Source organism: Tasmannia lanceolata, unplaced genomic scaffold (assembly GCF_043159265.1).
Source record: "Tasmannia lanceolata isolate RefF3 unplaced genomic scaffold, GAP_Taslan_0.1 ptg000026l, whole genome shotgun sequence".
Classification (NCBI taxonomy): Eukaryota; Viridiplantae; Streptophyta; class Magnoliopsida; order Canellales; family Winteraceae; genus Tasmannia; species Tasmannia lanceolata.
In genome coordinates, this window is record NW_027518703.1 from 3,753,194 (window position 1) to 3,777,649 (window position 24,456).

General features: G+C 38.6%; 1 protein-coding gene and 1 pseudogene across 2 annotated transcripts; one reads left to right on the plus strand and one right to left on the minus strand.

The window, feature by feature from the left end:
• The first annotated feature begins 8,835 nt into the window (after positions 1–8,835).
• Positions 8,836–12,155, plus strand: LOC143858694 (UDP-glycosyltransferase 74E1-like). Its single transcript, XM_077369412.1, has 2 exons — positions 8,836–9,529; positions 11,375–12,155. The coding sequence occupies exons 1-2, from the start codon at positions 8,882–8,884 to the stop codon at positions 12,095–12,097; spliced, it is 1,371 nt and encodes a 456-aa protein (XP_077225527.1). The 5' UTR covers positions 8,836–8,881; the 3' UTR covers positions 12,098–12,155.
• Positions 12,156–14,387: 2,232 nt separating this feature from the next.
• On the minus strand, positions 14,388–16,657 carry LOC143858740 (UDP-glycosyltransferase 74E1-like; annotated as a pseudogene). Its single transcript, XR_013239025.1, has 2 exons — positions 15,853–16,657; positions 14,388–15,232 (listed from the first exon to the last, which is right to left on the minus strand). The product of XR_013239025.1 is annotated as a UDP-glycosyltransferase 74E1-like (transcript).
• Between the last annotated feature and the right edge of the window lie 7,799 nt (positions 16,658–24,456).

The following is a 24,456-nucleotide window of genomic DNA, read 5'->3' on the forward strand; positions in this document are numbered from 1 at the left end:
CCTATTCTAAGCTATGATGCCTAAGACACCTGGACCTCTATCCTAGACTCGACCTAAAAGACCGGACTAGTTTTTAAAGCTTCTTGTGTGATTATTTAAATTCCAGTGGATTGTGGATTTTAGGACACATTATATGCCTTAACTAAATGCAGGTTAGCCCTAAGCTAATGCAGATGGTTCCTACAACCTATGTATAACTAGGCTGTGCGTCCTAAGGAAAATAATGGGATCACTAACGTATCCAAGACCTAGTCACTAGTCGGCGATGTGAATCGCCAACTGACCGGACGGAGGCACTCCTAGCTAGGACAAACTCCTAACTCTAACACAAACACATAACAAGCACACAACAAAAGACAAACTCCTAACTCTAAAACTCTCTATCTAGGACAAACTCCTAACTCTAGAGGAAGATCCTTTTGAAAACAAGGTTTTAAAGTTGTTTGAACGATTTTTTGAAAGATTTAAAAAGTCTATTTACAAAGTTTGGCTGGACTTGGGATAAAGATCCCAAGCTGCACTACGTACCTCATGAGAGAGGATCAAGCCAACGTAGTTCGAAACGAACTTTCCTAATACGCTACTAAAACTCAACACTTTAAATGATTTCAAATTTTTCTAGTTTTCAAATGCTTTTTATATTTTTATATTTCTGATGTTTTTGGTGTTTTGAAATTTTCAAGTGCTTTTACATTTTAGGCGTCTAAAGCGAGTTAACACCCTTTCAGATAAAGGGAATCCGATAGAAGAGCCTCTATACCCACCATATCATGGTAGGGTATTAAAGAGGGAAGCAGGATCCCTAAAGCCTAGGGGGAAAGAAAACAAACGAGGGAACTAAAATTCTGATACGAGAAAACAATCTGAAAGAGACGAAAACAAAACTAACGAGCCCTAATCAATCTCCAAATGAGACGATATCTAACCTGCGAGAGAAAACCCTAAACAAATGAGAGATGAAAAGCTTCTAACCCTAAGGGTAAACTAGACAGAAGAGATGAACAAAAACCTATAAGAAGAACTATTAAACAATCAGTCACTAACCAAGGGTCCTAACTAGTTAAACACTCTAAGAGGGAATCCCTTAACCTGCGAAAACTCTAAGGCAAGAAGGGAAGAGGTTGGCTCAAGAAACGTTCCATCGTTGCCCTAGCCCGACAAAGTGTTCCCAAAATTGAGAGAGTCCCGAAACTCCATAAGGATCCCAAGGAACGCGCAAAGAATGATCTCGAAAGTGAAGGAACTCCTAAACCCTATAAGAAGTAATGATCTCGAAGAAGGAGAAACCTCAAGCCCTGTAGAAAATGATGAGATAGGAAAATGGACAGGAAGGGCAAAGGAGTGGCTCAAGAAACATTCCGTCATCGCCGAGACCCGACAGAAAACTTCTGAAATCGATGGACAATATGGGAACCCTGAGATCTAAGGAAAATCCTAAAAATAAGAGAAGCCTCGAAAGGGAAGGAAAGAGAAAGATAATCATGGGCTCCGAGTAACCTCATCATAGCCCTTGCAATGAAAGGAGGAACCACCATCTAATATCTAAAGGGGGTCTAAAGATTAAGAAAGTCTGCTAAAATAAAAGAAGAAAAAAGCTACGTGGGGGGTTTTGGCTCAGGAGGTCGCCGTCCGTCGTCGCCTGTAACCTGACAAAGATGTGCTCCCAAAATCGATGGGATCCCGAAATACAAAGAGAACCCTGAGGAGTGCGAAGAATAAACCCGAAAGAGAAGAGAAGTAATTCTGAACCCTATGGAAAATGATAATCTCAGAGAGGAAAGAACTCCTAAGCCCCACAAGAAACGACGATCACATAGAAGAGGAAACCCCTATGCCCTATGAGAGATGAACATAAGAAAAGAGACAAGGAGGGCAAAGGGGATTGACAATATTACCAACATGAAGTAAGTCAAATGTGTCACCTGGGTGATCAAGTAATGGCGACAAGCAAGGGTAGCTATCAGATACTGAATCTACACGGGTAATCAATCCTGCTCGTCTATTTTCCTTACCTTGAACAGAGTTGAATGAGGGGATAAGCAGGGGACTAAAGACATGGACTTTTTATTTAACATTCCAAAGCCATCTTGAGAACCACTAGGATAGTTTGAGGAAAGAAGAGAAAAGAAAACAATATATGACCACTCTACCTGCCACCCTTGGTCTCATAAACTCTCACTTAGACATTTACAAATAGGGTGGAGGTTTGAGCAGAATAATTTGGGGTTGAGCAATGGTCAAGTCATGACACCCAAAATGCTAAAATGAACAAGAATCATGTAGACGGAAAAAACATGGTATGCTAATACGAATCCCAAAGGAAATAAAGAAAGGGAGTTGCATACAAGGAAGAAACTCTCAGCCCAAGAATCAACACAAAAAGGGCACACATAATCTGATATTTTAACAAAGCATACTCACATTATTTGATTTTCAAAGAATGGACTCAGGACCCTTGACAACCTATCAAAACATGCGAACAATATTTGGGGACCAAACTAATGGACTCTCAGTACTCAATAACCCAACAGATCATACCCATTTTACTTGATGCCCAAGGAATAATGAGCTCACATCATCTGATGACCCAAACACAGTAGACTTGCACTATCCAACAGAACCTAACATACTCAGTGGACTTAACCACTAACTGGCTGCCCCTATAAACCTAGGAAATATTATGAACACTGCCATACCCTGCTACACCAAGAATTTCAATGATTCTACCTCTCCTACATCCATGCTTTAATAATTGTCTTGAATTTATCTATACTCACATCATCAGGCAATTATCAAAATTATACCATGAACCCAGATGCAAATTTGAATCATCAAAGTAGCTTATCAGGGACAACATGAATGAACATAAGAAAATGCAAGGACTCATGATGGCAGCAACGGGACTAGCATCCGTGCTGAAACAGGGGGCAACAACAATGGACTGTATGCTAAAACAGTGAGCTGACCTATGGACAGAACTTTATGCAAAACAGGGAGCATAAACTGCCCACAGAATTGTGCCAAACCAGGGACCAAACTGTGGACAGATTTGTGCCTCAAACAGGGGCTGAAATGTGGCAAACATGGGGCTGAACTATGGCTTTGTATTATGCAAAACAAGGGCTGAAATGTGGCAAACATGGGGCTGAACTATGGCTTTGTATTATGCAAAACAAGGGCTGAAATGTGGCAAACATGGGGCTGAACTATGGCTTTGTATTATGCAAAACAAGGGCTGATTTAGGGGTGAAACTCATGCACAAACAGGGACAGATTTGGTTGACAGAATCTTCACAAAACGGGGGCCGAATCGGTGGACAAAATCTGCACAAAACGGGGGCCGATTCGTGGGTTAAACTCGTACAAAACAGGGGCTGAATGGTGCTTAAAAATGGGACTGAAATGGGGTAATAACAGGGTCTGTTATGGCGTAAAACAGGGGCTAAATGGTGCTTAAAAATGGGACTGAATTGGGGTAATGTGCATAAAACCGGGGCTAAACTCTGGGACAGATTTGCGCCTCAAACAGGGCCCAAACGATGGACAGAATTGTGATGAAGCTGGGGTTGACTTGTACATATATGAGCTGAACTTATAACACAGAACATGGACTGGATTGCTAGTGGATGAGTTGAACACACAGACGATCATGACAACCAAACATATACCTGTGAGCATAAAGACAGAGCTAAGCATACATACAGTGATAGAGACACAACTGTACTGAAATCATTTTCCTAAGAGCTTTGGATGAATCATATAGGCGAAAGCAAGGAGGAATGCAGAAATCTTCCTATAGGCATTTAACCAAACAGCTTACAGGCATATGATCATTTCAACACTAAAAACTCAAGCAAATTGTTCATTTATTACTGAAAATTAAATAGATCATACCACCATCAGAACATGAATTCTCTTCAAAAATAAAAATCAAATAGATCATATTGTCGTCAAAACACAAAATCCCGTGCAAATGAAAATCAGGTAGATCAAATATTTATCATAGCATAAGAATCATTTACTCACTCAAAATCAAGTATATCAAGCTATTATCAATAAATCATTCAAGAGATAAAAAACAAAATGAGTAGCTACCTGATCTGAACTCTTTTCTAACAGGTCAACAATGATCGGAATTAATGCCTGAAAGTTGCAGAAAATCTCCGAAGAAAGAATTGCTTGCTGGAAAAAACAAAGGGGTCACGATTGAAATGGGTTCGCAGCTTCTGATAGAGAGGGGTTTGGATCTAATGAGAAGAAGGACAGAGGATTGAAGGTTTTGTGTTTAGCTTGATATGGGTTTGTTAGATCAAAGTTGAAATTGAAAAGGGTTTGGTGTAATTAGAGGGACATGGGTTTGGGTCTTAAAAATGGTGGAAGAGAAGTGGCCTCGGTCTATGGAGTTGGCTGAAAGGAGTTGAAGGGATTTTTATGAGGGTTATGATATTTTAAAGAAGGTGATGAAGAGGAGAAGAAGAGATGGTGGCGGGTGGGGCGAACATGGGTGGCTACGGAGGGAATGGAGACGATCGGCGGCGAGGGTGGTCGGATTCCAGTGAGAATCCCACCGGAGATGAAGGGTTTGGTGGTGGTAGAGGGGTGGAGAAGAATAAAAATGGAAGAAGAAGAAGAAGAAATGGAGGTGTTGTTCGGCTGTGGGGAGATGGGGTTCACCGGAGCTCCGGCTAAAAGATCGAAAAAGGATGAAACCCCGCCTCTCTCTCCTTACTACCTCTCTGCAGCTCCCTCTTGCCAAAAAAAATCCGATCCTCTCCAATCCCTAATTTGTTTAGTATTTAAAGGGAAAATGATAAATTCTCACCCCCACTATTTCATGGACAGCCCCCCCCCCTTTTAGTGTATTTGACTATTCTTTTATACTACAAAGGGGGGGCTCGGGTAAGAAATGGGGCATAAATTATTTTCTCTTTACATGCTCTTAACCCTCTGATTTGATCCAGTGGCCAATAAAGATTGCTTGCGAATGAAGCAATATAAAATTGCCAAGAATGCACTCCTTCACATGGGAAATGACGTATTTCATCCCTCCCCCTTCTAAACTTGCACCACGACACCGTCCTAACTCGTTCGCTAGGCAGATGTGGTCGGATCTTGACGAAATTTCACAGGGACCTTGGTGGGACCCTAAGCTAGCCCAGGGTGTAATTTGGGGCCCTAACACACTGATTTGAAAAAGTTATGCACAAAAACATGAAGGTGTAGGGCACGGTCAAAATGGGGTGTCTACAACCTCCTGAGGTTTCAATTTGTATAAGGTAGACCCCCCTCAGTTGACGGTTCGTCCACAGATCGGATGGTTATGATGATCCTATGAAGCTAATTTTTTGGGCACACCCTATCTATGTTAGGGCCCATCAACTGAACGATTTGGATCATCCAAACAACGTGGCCCCACTGTGTTTTTGGTAGTGTTTGGATTCGGGTATGGGTTTGGAGAGGGAGGTATGGGGTCTTCATTAGCATTAATAGTGTTTCGAAAGAGGGGGTCTACCTTATACAAATTGAAACCTCAGGAGGTGTAGTTGGTGACTTTTAAAAGTCAGGGTTCGAGTTGAAAATGTCAGAAAGTTGAGTGGGTGTAATTGTATTTTTCCCTAATAAAAAAAGGAAAGTTTCTTAGGGTTTGGGAAAAACCCAAGTATAAGAAGGTGTCAGTTTTCTCTATCGGGTGTGTGCGGCAAAACAAGAGAGGGAGAGAAATAAAGAAGAGAGAGAGAGAGAGTGTGTGTCAAACAACCAATTACTCCCAAAGCTTAAGTGGATGGACATGGCATTATTTAATCTTTTAAAACTTGACACTCCCCCTCAAGTGTGGCACCTTTTTTGGGTTGGCCATTACATGTGGATTTTTAATATCAAACAGTTCTGAACCCATGGCAATTGCTTGTGATACCATGTGAAACAACCAATTACCCCAAAAGCTTAATTAAGCCGTTGGAGATGGCACTATTTAATCTTTTATGATTTAACAGAGGGAGAGAAAAAGAGTGAAGGAGGGTCTCTTCTTGGTTTCCTCTTGGGGTTTCTTCTCGGATTTTTTCTTAGGAATTTTCTCAGGGTTTTCTCTCGGGTTTCAGTGAAATACAAGTGTGACAACCCAAGAACGGGGGGTGAATTGGCCAATAAAAAATTCTTGGCTTAATTAGGTGGATTAATAAAATTAATTTACTAATTAAGCAAATATGGTCTAACCCTTGTTCAAATAATCAGGATGATGAAAGCTAGGGTTTAGATCTTACGTTAGCATACATTCACTAACCCTTGTTAAGTTAAAACATAAACACAAATAGGGTTAGAGATTACCAATCACCAAGTGCAAAGAGAAGGAGAAAGCAATCACAAGGAACACAAGATTTTTATAGTAGTTCGATCTATCACAAGACCTACTCCACTCTTCCAAGTATTCATCCTTGGATGCTCCACTAAGATTGGGATTCTTCAATGGAGAATCACCAAGCCGTACATACACCTTCTCCTTCAAACTCCAAAGGGCACCAACCCTTTCTGCACTAACCCTTGCGAGGAACACTTCCTCTTACAGATGATTTACTTTTGTTAACGGGCCAAATCAGAGACCCTCAAGAATAAAATGAAAAAATAAAATGAAGAACTCTCTTTGCCTCTTAATAGGTGGATTACAAACTTTGTACAGTTCACAATCTCTCCAAGGAATGGATACAAATGTAAAGCCTATGGATCCTCATGAAAGAATGTAAAAATACAAGTTCAAAGAGGTTTAACCTTCCATATAAAAGTTTACGTTCAAGAAGATAGGATTTGATCTTCAAAATTTTTTTTTTAGAAAGGTTTAGATAGTGTATATATAGCCCACAACGAAATATGACTGTTTGGGGGTAAAACTGTAAAATACAGGGTTGAAAAAGTCAACATGCGCAAGCCCCAACGGCTCTATTTTCAGGCCGCGGCGGTCGCCCGCCCTTATCGGGCTCCCTTTTTAAATTTCAAATTTCATACCGGCGCGATCGACCGGCCCTAGGGCGGTCGCCCGACGAGGGCAATCTGTTTAAATCAAAATTCAGCTCAAAAACACTATCGCGGTCGACCGACCCCATTGCGGTCACCCGCCAAGACCAACCTGGAATGGTTTTGTTTCGACAGAACCATTGCCGTGTTCGTCCGGCTCACCCTGTCTCGGTGTCTTCTCCCTTTGATTCCATTCATTTCTGTGCCAAATGTCAGAATATTAATCGGATGGAATCAGAATAAGATGCCGATTCCAGCACTTGGTTCAGGCAATCCAAACGTAGTAGTATGCATAGTTCAGTGTTTAATTGATGTGTTGTTTGCAAAGAATATTTTTTATGAGTATTTGATTACTGATTGACAACTTTTTGAATAAATGATGAATTTATAGAATAAATCATGATTTAATTCTAAAATTCATAGACATTAATTAGGATCACCCTGATTAATGAAGATTGACACATTTGCATTGTTTGTTTTAGATTTTGAGAACCGATTGTGAGTCCAAAATTGATTACTGGACTCGCAATCTGTTGTCAAATTCCAAAACAAATAAGGCCTTGGCAGGAGTGATGCACCACAAGAACATGGTTCTTTCCTATTGTTCACTTATTTTCCCCGGAAAGGAAAGGAAAGGATTTCGTTTTCCTTTCCTTTCCAGGTGACATGGCAGAAGGAAAAGGAATCCAGGGAAACTGTCAGGCTCTGTTCACTTCTTTTCCCTGGTGCTGTTTTCCCTGGAAAATAGTCTTTTTTTTCCCTGACAAGACCTTGACAAGACAATTTCTGTGTACACTTCTTTTCCAGAGAAAAATATTATCAGATGTGGAATTTCTTATTTAAAAGCTGAAAATGACATGGAAATTGACCTTTTCCCTGTTACCTGAGATTTGGCTTCCGATTAAATATGTCGAAAAGAGGCTTTCCAAGGAAAACGAAACCTTTTCCTTGAGGCTCTGTTCACTTCTTTTCCCTGGTGTTGTTTTCCCTGGAAAACAACCCTTTTTTTCCCTGACAAGACCTTGACAAGACAAAATTTCTGTGTTCACTTCTTTTCCAGGGAAAAATATTATCAGATGTGGAATTTCTTATTTAAAAGCTGAAAAATGATGTGGAAATTGACTTTTTCCCTGTTACTTGAGATTTGGTTTCCGATTAAATATATCGGAAAGAGCCTTTCCAAGGAAAACGAAGCCTTTTCCTTGACAGTTTCCCTGGATTCCTTTTCCTTCTGCCCTGTCACCTGGAAAGAAAAGGAAAACGAAATCCTTTCCTTTCTTTTCCTTTCCGGGGAAAAGAAGTGAACAGAGCCTGACAGTTTCCCTGGATTCCTTTTCCTTCTGCCATGTCACCTGGAAAGGAAAGGATAAAATCTTTTCCTTTCCTTTCCGGGGAAAAGAAGTGAACAGAGCCTCAAGGAAAAGGTGGAAAGCCTCTTTCCGACATATTTAATCGGAAACCAAAACTCGGGTAACAGGGAAAAAGTCAATTTCCACGTCATTTTCAGCTTTTAAATAAGAAATTCCACATCTGATAATATTTTTCCCTGGAAAAGAAGTGAACACAGAAATTCTGTCTTGTCAAGGTCTTGTCAGGGAAAAAAATGGCTGTTTTCCAGGGAAAACAGCACCAGGGAAAAGAAGTGAACAGAGAGAAATAATAGACTGAAAGGTGCCGTTGCAAAAAACCAATTACAAGGGGTCCTTGTCAAACAGGGCATTTAGTCATATTAAATTTGAGGCCGTAAATTGATTCTTTTTCTCGCTAGATGGTGTTTTGACTATGCTTTATTTGTTCTTTAGCCACTCCATAGTCTAGAAGGTATCTGTCTCTTACTTGTTCTTAGTCCCTGAAATAGTTTGTATATTCCTTAGCCATGAACCAAGAAGAAATGGAGAATAACGCTCACAGACCCCATGTTCTAGTTCTCCCATTTCCTGCCCAAGGTCACATGAACCCAGAAACCCAATTTGCTAAACGTTTAGCCTACAAAGGCCCCAAAGTCACAGTAGCCACCACCGTCCTCTTTGAACATAAGGAAACCCAAGTTGGTTCAATCAAGATTGAAAACATATGCAATGTAGAAGATTTTGTTGCCAATAGCACTTCCACTGAGGCCTATTTTCGCGGTATAAAAGCCATTATCTCACCGGCCTTAGAAGAGTTTATAGAGAAGCACGAAAACTCCGGTGACGCCTTTTGTTGCCTCATCTATGACTCCCTTATTCCTTGGTGTTTGGATGTTGCCAAACAATTTGGATTATATGGAGTTCCATTCCTCACTCAGCCGTGTTGCGTGGACGCCATCTACTACCATGTGCACCATAAGCTACTGACCGCCCCGTTGGAAGTTACCACCGTTTCTTTGCCTGGATTGCCAGAATTCGAAGTTTCGGAATTGCCTTCTTTCCTGTCGAAACCAGAAGTTTACCCCGGTTCATTGGGCACTCTTGTGAATCAATTCTCCAACTTGGAGAAAGCCGATTGGGTTCTAATTAACACATTTGACAAGTTAGAAGCTGAGGTTGGTCTTGAATTTTTTTCCGTTTTCGTTATTATTTGCTTTGATTAATTGTAGAATGAATCTACTTTAATTTAACACATTTGACAAGTTAGAAGCTGAGGTTGGTTGTTCGTAGACCGTGTTTCTTTTGGATTTAGAGAATCGATTTTCATTCGAAAATATATATTGGACTCAAAATTGCTTTTAAATTTGAGTCAAATGAGGTGGAGATTAGATCGGTTTACCAAGGTATTAAATTGATTGACCAAGAGCTCCTAAACAAGATCATAGTAAGGGTGACTCTTTGATAGTGATGAGATGGTCTAAAGGAATCAAGGCTCATCCATGGCGGTTTGCGCGATAGATTGCTGAGATCTCAGATCAAGTGGCAGGAACCTCCATTTCTTTTCATCATGTAAGAAGATCGACTAACAATGAGGCTGTTAGGCTAGCTAAGAAATGGGTTTCGAGGGTGGAGTTTGAAGTATTCGACTTTCTCCACGCTTGATTGTTTTGGGCTCTTTGTTTGGTTTTTTATTTGTTTATGTGAATGATTCAATCTTCTCGATCGTTGGGGTTCCCCCCTGTTTCGCTTCTTGATTAATGAATTCTTTACCATTTTTTTCTAAAAATAGTCAAATAATAAGTTTTTGGCTCAATCAATTTTTAAAATTCCAATGAAACAAGAACTTGGATACAAGGAGGGCTATACCTAGGAGGAAAAGTAGATACTTAGCATATTCCCAAAAAGGAATACCAATATCGACTGACAAATGAGGCTGTTAGCTGGCCAGCAGATAAATCTTCAATCTTGGTTCGGTGATGCAAGTGCATTTCAGCCAATCGAGGGCTGGATGTTCCGTAATGGCAATCTAATTGGTCGGGTTGCTCATTAAAGGGCCAAAGGCTTTAGAACCATGATTGGATCACATAGGACCATCGGATCGACAAACCAACAATCGATGGAGTGGAGATTCAAAGGAATGAAGGCTAGACACATTTATCGGTCTTTACCTATCAGCCGGGCTGTGACACTGGAACTATACTTCTACCTGTCAATGGGGTTGTGGCATTGACCATATTATTGGAACTATTTTACTTATGACAGATATTTTACTTATGAGGGACATATTTCAAAAAAAAATTAGAACTTTTAATATTATATGTTTACATATCCTTGATCCAACTGATGTAGGTGCTAGTTACTTATTTAGCAATCGAGCTCACTCTTTTATTTTCCATTTCAAATATCAAGAAATGACCTGATTATGCCACGGTAGCTTAATCAGTGTGAGGATTAGATGATTAGGGACTAGACTCCGATCAATTAGTCTACATGAAACTTAGTATTTTTAACCATGCATTATAAGACATTAACCATGATTTGGAGCTTTATTGAAAATTAAATTCTAGTGAACTTATTTATTCATTTTTAGCAAATTTAGATTTCTCTGCCATGAATGTAAATTCTAGAGATCCATTTCTGGTGTAAATCGTTAGATCGGATGAATGCAAAGATGAGCGTTATCATGTGCCTAGTCTGCATTCTTGGGTTGGGCATGATATTCTGTCCTTAAAAAAAAGGCTCCAATTCAAGAGGCTTCCGCCATTGTGAGGTCTGGCGAGGGCAAGATGTACGCAGCCTTACCCCTGCTTTGCAGAGAGGATGTTTCCATGACTTGTACCGTTGCGTGATATTCTGTCATTTGGGGGATAATATTAGCATGTTCTTCTCTTAAGAATACGGTTGGTCATTTGGAAAAATGGAGTGAAGATAACATTTTTTGTTTGTTTATTAATATTGATTTCATTTTTGTTTAGATTTACTTGTTTCTTTCTAACAATTTTACTTGAAATTTGTTTAAGCTGGTAAGTTGGATGAAGGGACTATATCCTTTGAAGACGATCGGACCGTGTGTGCCATCTATGTACATTGACAAGATTATTGAGAACGATAAGGACTATGGGCTCAGCTTCTGGATTCCGAAAGCCGACACATGCATGAAGTGGCTAGACACAAAGCCAATCGGGTCAGTCGTCTACGTCTCGATGGGGAGCCTCTCGACACTGGAACCGGAGCACATGGAGGAACTAGCATGGGCTCTGAAGGGAAGTGACAACTATTTCTTGTGGGTAGTGAGGGCGGAAGAGGAGAATAAGCTTCCCAACAATTTCTTAGAGGACACAACAGAGAAGGGTTTGATAGTGAACTGGTGCCCCCAACTGGAGGTATTGGCTCACAAAGCAGTGGGTTGCTTTGTAACACATTGTGGGTGGAATTCAACAGTAGAAGCTCTAAGCCTTGGAGTACCAATGGTGGCGATTCCACTGTGGGGTGACCAGCCCACTAATGCAAAGTATGTGGAGGAGGTTTGGGGGGCGGGAGTGAGAGCTAAGGTTGATGATGAGGGGATTGTAAGAAGGGAAGAAATGAAAATTTGTATAAGGGAAATAATGGAAGGAGACAAAGGGATAGAGATTAAAAGGAATGCAGGCAAATGGAGGGAATTAGCAACCGAGGCACTAGAGATTGGTGGAAGTTCAAATAAGAACATTGAGGATTTTGTAGCTACACTTTCGACTAAGTGATATTTTGGACTTCGTATGTATTCTATGATTGAATTGAAAATATAATATAATAGTTGAAGAGGGATCCTTTAATGTTATATTGTGTTTGGAAGGACAACAATGCAAGGGTATAGCAAATGCAATTGTATTCAACAAATTACACCACAGATATATGGCTCTTTAAAATAAATTAAATAAATCCAATAACATTTAATTGTAAAAGAAACTCAAAATCATAAATATGTTAATCCAATACCATTCATATCCAATGTGGGACCTCTTTATCTTTATTTTTTATTAAAAATGTTACTTATTTTATCTTAATAGTTGTAAAGGATACTAAAATAAGGATGAAAGTGGTTAGGAGACTGTTTAATTTGATCATTAAGGAGAAAACCTTTTAATTTGATCATTAAGGAGGTTACAAATTGGGCCAACTCTCTCGTTCAATTCTTCTCTCCTGATTGCACTAGCTAGGATACTTTGGACCTTAGAAAAATAAGGTTCGATCCCAAGATGGGATTCCCCTCTCTTAAGTCTCTTTCAAGTTCTTTTGGAAAAGCTGAAAGCATGTGAGTTGAAATTAAATATGGATGTAGTAGCCAAAGGCAACTTCGGCATGTCTTGTGGAGGCAAAAGTATGCAGGCAAAAGTAAAAAGCATGCAGACTTAGATACTAGAAACGTTTTGGGTTCACAAATATCTGTATTGAATCAGATAGTAAGACTATGATTGATTTACTTAGGGACAATAAAACTCCTCATTGGAGCATTAAATTATATTGAGAGGAATTGGCATCGTTGATCATGGAGCTAAAGTCTAGGATATCCCATCCCTAGCTATAGAGAGGCCAATCAAGCTGCTGACTCTTTGGCAAATTATGCTTGCAAACGAAAAGGTTAAAAAGCATTTAGTCAATGGAAGTAGCTTCCTACAAGTGCTATTCACGGGTGATATTCATGGTTTTAAATTTCAACCGAAATTTCGGATTTCGGTGGGGACCGAAACAGGTATTTGGCGAAATTAGAAATTTCGGTCCGAAATTTCGAGAAAATGCATTTTTTATTTTTCAAAAAAAAGCGTTACAAAATTTTGGCCGAAATTTCGAACGAGAGTACCAAATTTCGACCGAAATTTCGGTTTTTCGGAAGTCCGAAACCGGTACCGAAATTGAAATTTTAAACCTTGGTGATATTTGACGGGATGCTTTGGGTATTCCAAGCATATGTTGTAAGCAATTTATGCCCTGGATTTCGAGTTGAGGTGGAATGTCTCGCTCTTGTTAGTCTTTTTTTAGGTTTTTTGCAAAAGAAGTCTTCTACTTTGTTTTATTTGAAAAGAGAGTCTTCTAGTTTGACAAACTGTCCTTATAGGGACAAAAATTACCTTGACAAAGGACCAGACTACCCATGACGGTCAATGATATGTCTTGAATCAAGGGTGTGGGAATAACATTTCTATATATACCGGCTTTTTTGGCCCATGTAATGCACAGTTGTTAGATGGGCCCCATCCTATACATGTGCTCAATTTGATATCGTGGGACCTATCCCATCAAAACATGAGGCAAAATGGTGAGCCCCACCCGATACATGGGTTTGAGTTGAGTTGGTGGGAGCCACCCTATCAAAATATATTAAGGAGCATCACTAGTATTTTGGTCTTTTTATTATGTAATTTTCTTCTTTTTTACATAGAAGGACATTTGGTCTTTCCACTGAGAGAATTTTTGTCGCAAATTGATGGCATGACCTGATTTGCAAAATTCACTCGAAGGTGATTACTCAATTTGTAAAGTGAAATGTTATCCGCACTACTGTATTTTGATGAGGGCACTCCACACTTTATTAAAAGAACGGTATGGCCCGCACCATAGGATGATCCAAACCGTCCATTAGATGGGCCACAGCCTAAATAAGGTGTGCCCCAAAAATGATTTCCATAGGTTGATCCTAACCCTCCGATCTATAGAGGTTTAGGTTCAACCCTCTAACATTCAGATCAGAGGGTTAGGATTAACCTATGGAAATGATTTTTGAGGCACAACCTATTTAGGCTGTGGCCCATCTAATGGATGGTTTGGATCATCCTATGGTGCAGTCTATACCGTACTTTTAATAAAGTGAGGAGTGCCCTCATCAAAATATAGAAGTGCTGATAACATTTCCCTTTGTAAATTCTCAAACTAGAAGCCTGTTTTCCCCAAATAAAACAGAGTAGAAGAATTCTTTTGCAATATCCCCCATTTTTTTTTTCTTTCATCTAAAATCCAAGGTGCATTATTCTACTTCTAGATAAAAAAAAACAAAAATATGTAAGACCATTGCATTATTGTACTTCTAAACACAATATAATATACAAGTGGTCCTCTTCAATAATTGTGATATATAGGTTTTCAACACAATCATAGAGAACGGAAAAAGTCCAAAATATTACTTATTCAAAAGTGTAGCTATAAATTCGTCAATGTTCTTATTTGAACTTCCACCCATTTCTAGTGCCTCTATTGCCAATTCCCTCCATTTCCCTGCATTCCTCTTAATCTCTTTCCCTTTATCTCTTTCCATTACTTCCCTTATGCAAAGTTCCATTTCCTCCCTTCTCACAATCCCTTTCTTATCAACCTTAGCTCTCACTCCCGCCCCCCAAACCTCCTCCACATACTTTGCATTGGTGGGCTGATCAGCCCACTGTGGAATTGCCACCATTGGTACTCCAAGGCTTAGAGCTTCTAAAGTTGAATTCCACCCACAATGTGTTACAAAGCAGCCCACTGCTTTGTGAGCCAAGACCTCCATTTGGGGGCACCAATTCACTATCAAACCTTTCTCCTCTATATCCTCTAAAAAATTGCTTGGAAGCTTGTTCTCCTCTGCCGCCCTAACTACCCACAAAAAATATTTGTCACTTCCCCTCAAACCCAAAGCGAGTTCCTCCATGTGCTCTAGTCCCAGTGCTGAAACGCTCCCCACCGAGACGTAGACTACTGAACCAATCGGCTTTGTGTCTAGCCACTTCATACATGTGTCGGCATTCTGAATCCAGAAACTAAGCCCGTAGTTTTTGTCGCCCTCGATAATCTTGTCTAAATACATGGACGGGACACTCGGACCGATCGTCATTAAAGGGCCATAATCCCTTCATCCAAGTTACCAGCTTAACCAAATTTCAAGTAAAAGTTAATAATAAGTAAATCCATACCGATATCAAATCAGTGTATAATAAATCAAAAAGCTTGCATTTTCTTTTTGCACTTAAGCGCATAGTGTGCCTTTTGTAATGATTCCACTACGTTTGTTCGCCCAAACAAATTAGTGGTCTCAAAATTAATTTTGAGCCCAAAAATCGGTTTGGGCCACACTACGCTGGTGCGCCCAAACGAACCAGACCCATGCCACTTTTTTTTTGGGATTTTGATAATGGATTGAGACCAAATGACTCTAAGGCCCTATTCGTTTAAGATTGTGAAAACCTATTGTAAGCCCCAAACCAATTATTGGATTCAGAATGATGGCATTCTGAGTCGTTTGGGGCCCACAGTTGGTTATCACAATCTAAAACGAGCTGGGCCTAATAATCAGTTTTGGAATCAAAATCAATTCTCAAAATCTAAAATAAACAGGGCCTAAGATTAGAAAAGTTTTTTTTTTTTTTTGGAGTGAATGATGACTATATTAAAAAGATGCATTCTACGTTAATCCAAACTATAATAATTCCTGAAACTAGAATATATATAGATAAAAACCAACCAAAATAGGAAAAAATTTAAGACAAACCTCAGCTTCCAACTTATCAAACGTGTTAATTAGAACCCAATCGGCCTTCTCCAAGTTGGAGAACTGATTCACTAGAACCTCAAACGAACCAGGGTAAATTTCTGGTTCCAAAAGGAAAGGAGGCAATTCCGAAAGTTCGAATTTCGGCAATCCAGGCAAGGTAACACTAGTGACTTCCAAAGGGGGTATAAGTAACTTCTGGTGCACATGGTAGAAGACCGTGCACACGCCACAGGGCTGAGTGAAAAATGGAGCTCCATATAAGCCAAATTGTTTGGCAACATCCAAACACCGAGGAAGAAGGGAGTCGTAGATGAGGCAACAAATGGGGTCACCGGAGTTTTCGTGTTTCTCTATAAACTTTGCTAAGGCCGGCGAGATGACATCGCTGACAGCATGAAAGCTGGCGTCGGTGCTTGCGACGGTGGTGAGATAGTTTTCCACATTGCAGAGGGTTTCAACCTTGATTGAACCAACTTGGGTTTGCTTATGTTGGATTCCTCTGGTGGTAGCTACTGTGACTTTGAGGCCTTTAGAGGCTAAACGTTTAGCAAATTGGGTTGCTGGGTTTATGTGACCTTGGGCAGGAAAGGGGAGGACTAGAACATGGGCTCTGTGAGTGTTTTCTATCTCTTTCGTCTCCATTTCTTCTTGGTACATGGCTTTGGAATATGCCTATTATTTAAGAGATTTGGAGTTGTTAAAGAAGAAATAAGTACACGAACTCATCAACAACTTGACAACTTGTAGTTGCTAGAGAACAAATGAAACAGACAGTCTGACCACTTACAGACACGGAGTTGCTAGACAAAAACAAACCATGTTCATGTGGCTGGGAAAGAACCATGTTCTTGTGGTGCATCACTCCTGAGAAGGTTTTTTTTGTTTTGGATTTTGAGAACCGATTGTGAGTCCAAACTGATTATTGGACTAAAAGATTATGTCATTTTGGGTACAATCAGTTTTGGACTTAGATTCGCTTCTCAAAATCCAAAATGTGTAATTTTGAGCCCAATAATCAGTTTTGGACTCACAATCGGTTCTCAAAATCCAAAACAAACAGGGCCCATGCGTGATTCTTAATCAATCCGGGTGATCCTAAGAGATGGCTACATTTTGTATTTCTTTATTAGATTGTTTCTAATAGTTGTTGTAAGAGATAATAGCCTAGACTAGAATTCACAAGAATCTAAGAGATCAAATTGGGTTTTGCTTCTGTATTTCTTTATTAGATTGTTTCTAATAGTTGTTGTAAGAGATAATAGCATAGACTAGAATTCACGAGAATCTAGGAGATCAAATTGGGTTTTGCTTCTTGGTTGCTTCTTAGCATATAAACTATTGTAAAGAGGATATTTACAACTTTAGGCATTTACATATAGAAGAAAACTCACTTGGAGGCTTTAGGAGCTCTTTACTTATTGAAGCAGAAATTGAATCAGTTGCTAGGCGACAAAGGATCAAGATCCATAACAGAAAGAGCTAAAGAAATGACCACGATTGGACAACCCTGTGCAATCGGGGCAGCGAAGAAAAAAGTTAATGGTTAAATAAAAGAAGTAATAAAACTATTGAGAATAAAGACATTAAGGCCATGTTAGTTTGAGATTGTTGGCCCCAATTACATGGATCGATTATATCATGTTGTGGTCGTAAGAGCAACGCAAGGGAGCTTGGGAGATACGTGGCCAAAGCGCACGTGTAGAGCTCCACCAAAACACAAATGTAACACCAAAATAAGAAATTACTACACTTGTTCTCCCTCAAGCCTTCGGGCTTGAAGCTTCTCTCTAACTTTCCCTTGAAGTTCTTAAGCTTACCATCTCTACACAGACTTCATATTTATAGACTCAAGAGACACCTAAAAATAGCAAATACATTAACCACAAAGTTGTAGTTCCCATGAGTCATCTAGGCATCCTAAGCAACTACATAGGAACTCGCCATTTGACTCTTTAATAATCCAATTAGACTTTAAGAACTCTAGGAAACACAAAAGACACTTTATATTTTCCACTCACTAACTAAACTAGAAGACTACATAGACTTTCCACAAGCCATACAAATATTAATTTTGATTTACTATTTCCAGCACCTCTATTTAAATCAAAATCCCAAACAATTTCTAATCTTTATCTACATGATTATCATCTGAACTTGATGAAATCATCTTCTACAACATAGCAATTTCTCCTTCAAGCAACTTGATCTGATTGCTCAAATCTACCACACGTTCTCTTTTTTCTATTAGGTTACGATGATTAGCATCCATGAAGACGATATAGTAACATTTCGGGAAAAAAATGAAAGGCAACGTGTGTTGCACTTTCTTCAGCTTCTTCTTTATGCTTGCCACCTTTCCAAAAAATTTATTGAAAAATCCATGCTTACCAACTTCAACTGAGGCTTTGAAAATGGGTTTGTAGTCCGGTCCTTCTTTCTAAACAGCATAAACAGGAGGTTTTAGCATCAACTTTTTCGAAGCTTCCATTAGAAATGCTTTGAACGAAGCCTTCACAACAATGATTTACATGGTGCATCAGACGTCATAATCGTTGCCTTCGCCAATGGGATAAAGAAGAAAATTGTTCTTTTCCCAACACTCATCGGGACAATAAGAGAAATCCGTTCTCGAGAATAAGAGAAGAGTATCCTTCTCTTATTCACACCACTAAAATTTTGCACCACCCAATCAAATGGAAACACCACAAATAAATATAGAGAAGGGAATTGTTTTCTATTCTAACAAAAATCCTTAATCAAATCTTCCTCGTTAAACCTTTAAATGGATCATAATCATCCTAAAAACCTATAAAATAGATAAACTTTCTAATCCATACACTTGAAGGAAATTTCTTCTCTTGAAAAACCGAATCTTGAAAAACAGTCCAATTTGAAAGCCATCCACTATTTTGACAATAACTTTTTGTAAAAAACTCTGGTCGATGATCCATTTTTTTTGTTGGAAGCTAGACGGAAAACTCTTTCAATTAGTATATCATAAGCCACATTTTGACTGAAAAAAGTTACTCGCAAACATTTAATAAAAACTTCCAAAATCTTCGACTGGTTTTTCAACACTACGCGCCCTATGCCCTGATACCACTTGTTGGCCCTAATTACATGGATAGATTATATCATGTTGTGATCATAAGAGCAAGGGAAGGGCACTTGGGAGATATGCGGCCGAAGGGCACTTGTAGAGCTCCACCAAAAAACAAATGTAACACCAAAATAAGAACTCTTTTATATATCAAAATACACTTACAAGAAATTACTACACTTATTCTCCCTTAAGCCTTTACCCATGAAGCTTCTCTCTAACTTTCCCTTGAAGTTCTTAATTAAGCTTACCAATTCTACACAGACTCCATATTTATAGACTCAAGAGACACCTAAAAATAGCAAATACATTAACCACAAAGTTGTAGTTCCCATTAGTCATCTAGGCATCCTAAGCAACTACATAGGAACTCATCATTTGACTCTTTAATAATCCAACTAGACTTTAAGAACTCTAGGAAACACAAAAGACACTTTATATTTTCCACACACAATAACTAAACTAGAAGACTACATAGACTTTCCACAAACCATACAAATATTAATTTTGATTTACTATTTCCAACAGAGATTATTAAAACTATTGATATCTATTAAAGTCCAGAAAAAAGTTATGTAGATTGTGAATTGTACAGATGAAGAAACCAATGAGAGAATTATATGAATACAAAAATTAATATATATATATATATATATATATATATCTCCAGAAGTATAATAAAAAATGTCCAGGCAAAAGTTCTGTGAATTGTATAGCTTAAAAAATCAATGACATAATTATATGAATACAAAGGGAAACCAAAGAGAGAGAGAGGCGAAGGTAGCTTGAAGAGAGGTGGAAAGGAAGATATCTTCAGGCCCTTTGCAAGACATTAAGCTTTAACTATTTTCGGTCTCTAAAAAAAATGCTGACTCATACCTATTTGGTTGGCTGGGAGAGTAGTGGAAGTAGTTGTCAAAAGGGAGGTGACAAGCACGGAAGATGTGTAGAGTTGTCTAGGAAGAATGGGGGAAGAGCGATAGTAGCATTTGGTTGCGTGTAGAAGACGTGAGGAAAATGTAGGGGCGCCATTATCAAACTAGTGAGTGAAAGAGAGAGAAAGGGAAGAGAGAGAAGGAGAGAAAGAGAATAAGACAAGACCATTATACTTTTCTTCCACCCAAAAATCTACTTTTTTTTTGTGGAAGAAATTTGCTTGGGAGATGAGAGGAGGGAACAATTGAAAAAGTAGGGTGCAACAAAGAAAAAAGCTTATGATTATGTCCCTTGATTTTAAGAAGTCAAATGGAGTTTCCACTAAAATTTGGCAACTAAACAGCATTACGCATTCCATATTCCGCAAATTTCCCAGTCGTCTTCCACTGTTTTGACAACCAAACAAGAAATGTCTTCCAAAGCCATAGAAAGAATGCTAATTCCATAGCCCATTCTGCGAAACTAAGAAAAAAAAAATGCTAAGATGTACATTTGAATAATTTTAATATTTTGGTTGAGGAAGATGGAAACCACAAGACAATATAACAGAGAAACCCTAATGCCATCATAGGAAAATTGTAACATAAAAATACCCTAACCCTAGCTCCAATGGAGAGAAACCAAAACGGTAAAAAGAAACCTCAACCAAAATATAACAATAATAAGACACTGGTAACAATACAATTAATGCATAGGTTGGGTCGAAGATGGTGGAACCCACCCGATATTAACATTAGGGATAAATGGAGGGCCTAACCCTATGGGGAGAGATGATAGGCCCACCCCCATTAAAAGATGATGTGTAAAATGGTGGGCCTGACCCTATGCATGAGTTTGGATGGAGATGGTGGGCCAACTGCATAACAACATAAAAACATGAGGTGTAAAATGGAGGGCCCCGCCCCACTATAGCTGAGGTGTAAGATAGTCGGCCCCACCATATAGGTTGGGTAGAGATGGTTGGCCTCAACCACTGAGTGTTAGATTGATGGAATTTCAAGTAAAGACCGAGGAAAGGGTTCTGTTCACCCCTAATTCAAGGCCTCTTTCTCATGTCTGTGTGCCGCATTCACAATGGGCCCACCTGTACCCTAATATCGGTGAAGTTCCCAAGGGAATAAAATTGGGGCTATTAATTAATTAGCTTTTCAATGCTCAAGATGTTGTCGTTCATTTTTAATAAGTGACAATTACCTTCAAAATCGATTATGTGACAATTACCTTCAAAATCGATTTATTGGGGATGAATCAAAACCGATTTAGTCTGTGTAACTCACTCAAAGGAAGAGGTTACCCGCAACAATGAATTAATGATTGAATTAGTAGGAGTAAATTGACGTAGAGCGCGACTTGCGGAAGCGATCTTCGTCTTTCGAATTGAATCTAGAAATGTTTTTCTTCTTCTCTTTTAATTTTCATATGAAATTCGAACCTCGATCTTTACCACGAGCGTGAGGACTTAAGGGGTCAATCAAGTGTGAAAAATTGGGGTATGAAGTTCTTGCAATGTTATAAATGGAATTGAATTTAGAAATGTTCTTCTCATTCTCTTTTAATTTTCATATGAAATTCGAAGCTTGATCTTTACCACGAGCGTGAGGACTTAAGGGGTCAATCAAGTGTGAAAAATTGGGGTATGAAGTTCTTGCAATGTTATAAATGGAAAAGGGATAGGAGAAATTAAAGACAACTAGAATCACTAGCTTGTTAATCCAATTTTACAAAAAAGAAGATGAGATAGAAGCTCTCTCAAAAGATGCTCTCTCTAATTTTCAAATCATCAAAATTACAAAATGAAAGACCATAGGGCTTTATATATGTAGAGTAGCCCATTACAATATAAGATGACCAAACTGCTCTTAATGAAACTTAAACGCCCACCCCCCCCCCCCCCCCCGAGTGAGCAAAAGGCTAAAATAACCTTACAAAGAAAAACAACAACAACCGTAAAAAGATGACTCTCACAAAAAAAAGAAACTACAACCAGCACTATCTAAGCTGATGTAGTCATATGATGAGCCGATGCGCCTGAGGATGCTCTGCATCACAAATCCAATGAAACCAATTAAATAGGGAAAAAAACAGAATTATTAGTGGGAAAATTAAAAAGGGAAATGATATGCCCCCCTCCCCCAAAGAGTTATTCGTAAAATTTTAAAGGCAAAGAAAAACGTCAATGGGGGTGAATTTATCCTCAAGCAGTGAAACATTCTCACAGAAACTGTTAGGGGGTGAGGGGTGAGATTTTATCTGTTTAGGAGAGGGGGGATATCATTCCCCAGTTAAACACTAGCTGGAAATTATGGATAAATCAAAACTGATCAGGACACATCTTCAAAATTGAATTAGTGACCAAATCAGTAGGGGCAAATCAAATGTTAGCAGCATAACGGCAAAACCCAATTAATACTGTTAAAATAGATTTAGTAGGGGAAAATGTTTTCAAATACAATTTTTTCTTGGGAAAATGAGAATGAGAATGGGAAGAAACTTGCTTAGTATGTTTGAGAATTTATATGATGGTTGGCCGTGAAAACACGTGAAGTCTGAAAAAAGTAGGTACAGCCCACTTTTTCGATGATCCAAACCGTTCATCTGTTTGGGCACAAGGTAAATATGGTGTGTCCCAAAAATCATTTGCATAGGATGATCCTAACCCTCCGATCTGAACTGATCTGAAAATGGAGATTTCCAAAAATCATTTATGGAATCTTCTACAGATCGGAGGGTTAGGATCATCCTATGGAAATGATTTTTGGGGCACAACCTATTTGAGTTGTGCCCAAACAGATGAACGGTTTGGATCATCGAGAAAAGTGGGCCGTACCTACTTTTTTCAGACTTCACGTGTTTTCACGGTCACCCATCATATAAATTCTCTATAATATAGATCATAGGTAGATAGATAATACAAGTATGCTAAAGTGAAAAGCGCCCTTGAAAAACAAGCTACAAGGGCACCCCCATTGGACCATCTCGCTAAAGTATGGCACACAACAATATAAAATTAAATAAATAATTAATGAATTTTTGTGAGATGATACAATGGGATGCCCTTCATGCTGGTTATTTTCCGGGGCACCCGTCACTTTAGCATTCATCTATATAATAATTCAAAAGATAAAAAAAAGGGGAGTGGTAAATCGACTCCCATATATCTTAAATCGACTCCCCATGTGTCTTTTTCTCTCCTTTGGGTTAGAGAGAGAAGGAGGAGAGAGAAAGACACATGGGTCGATTTAAGATATTTGGGAGTCGATTTATCACTGCCCTAAAAAAATCAATGATTAGAAAGCGTAAAGAAAAATAATTAATGCATTTTTGTTAGATGATACAATGGGATGCCCTTCATGCCAGTCATTTAACGGCGGTCATTCAAAACGCCTCCAAAGGTGAACAGTGTACTCGCTAGCCCCCTTCTCTGTCCCCTTTTCCGTTCTGAAAAATTCCAATTTAAGGGGTTTCCTTTCTGAGACATTTTTTATATTAAAATCTCTGTTTGAAGAAGAAGAAAATGAGGAGAATAAAAAGAATAAGAGGAATGAGGGAATGAAGAAGAAGCAGAAAGAAGGTGGCTTGAATTTTTTTGATTTTTTTATTAGTGTTTTAATCTATTACTTTTCATATCTTTTCATTTTTTTTCTGATTAGTGTTTTTATTTCTATGGCTGAAGCAAATCCACAGTTGAAGAAGAAGAAAGAAGAAAGAAGAAGGGAAGAGGAAAAATGCAACTATTTTTTCATTTTTTGTTTTCTATAATAATGCCCTTTTCATTAAATTTGTACTGCAAATCTCCCTTGATCTGGTTAGCATGCATAAACAATCTCCCTTATTATTTTATATTAATTTGGAGTTGGGTGGATTGTTATTTATTCGGGTATGTTTGGTAGTGTTTATTTTCATTTTTAATTTTATTTCCTGTTGGTATGCTGAACTGCATACCCCAACTAGTTTGGGACAAAGGCTGAGTTGAGTTGAGTTGGGTTGAGTTGAGTTGTATGCAGAACTGCTGCTTAATTTTGATATGATTTCTTGATGTTTAGGGTATCTAATTTTGATATGCTCGATCCTTAGAATGTTTATGCATGTTTGATTTTTAGATTTATTTTAGTTTATTTTGTGTTGAGTGGCATGTTTTCTTACTTTAGGATTTTAATGCTTTGATTATAGACATGTGGGGATTTGAATAGTAATTTTGTTCACCGGACTGTTTTTTTTCTTTTTTTGTTTCATATCTTTCTTCAATGAGTTGCTGATTTGTTTCTTTTGAATTGGTTTTTTGTTTGCCATGACTTCTTTTGATGATTTCGTGGTATATATATGTAGTGACTGTATATTCACATAAACTACCCATGAATCACATATAATTGGAAAATGAGGGGTTGCAATTAATTTTAGGTTTAAGGTATTTGTTTTGGCAATTTTTTTTTCCCCTTTCTTAAACTTTAATCTCCCTTGTTTATTTAAAAATAAAAATAAAAAATCAAACTTCCATTCAATTCCTCTTTCTCTTTCTGTTATGTGTGTCCTTGTGTTTTTGTCCCTGATTTGAAGCTCTATAAGAA

Coding starts and splice junctions, on each gene's coding strand:
- LOC143858694 (XM_077369412.1), top strand. CDS start 8,882: ATGAACCAAGAAGAAATGGAGAATAACGCTCACAGACCCCATGTTCTA. Junction 9,530..11,374: donor TTGACAAGTTAGAAGCTGAG/GTTGGTCTTGAA, acceptor AATTTGTTTAAG/CTGGTAAGTTGGATGAAGGG.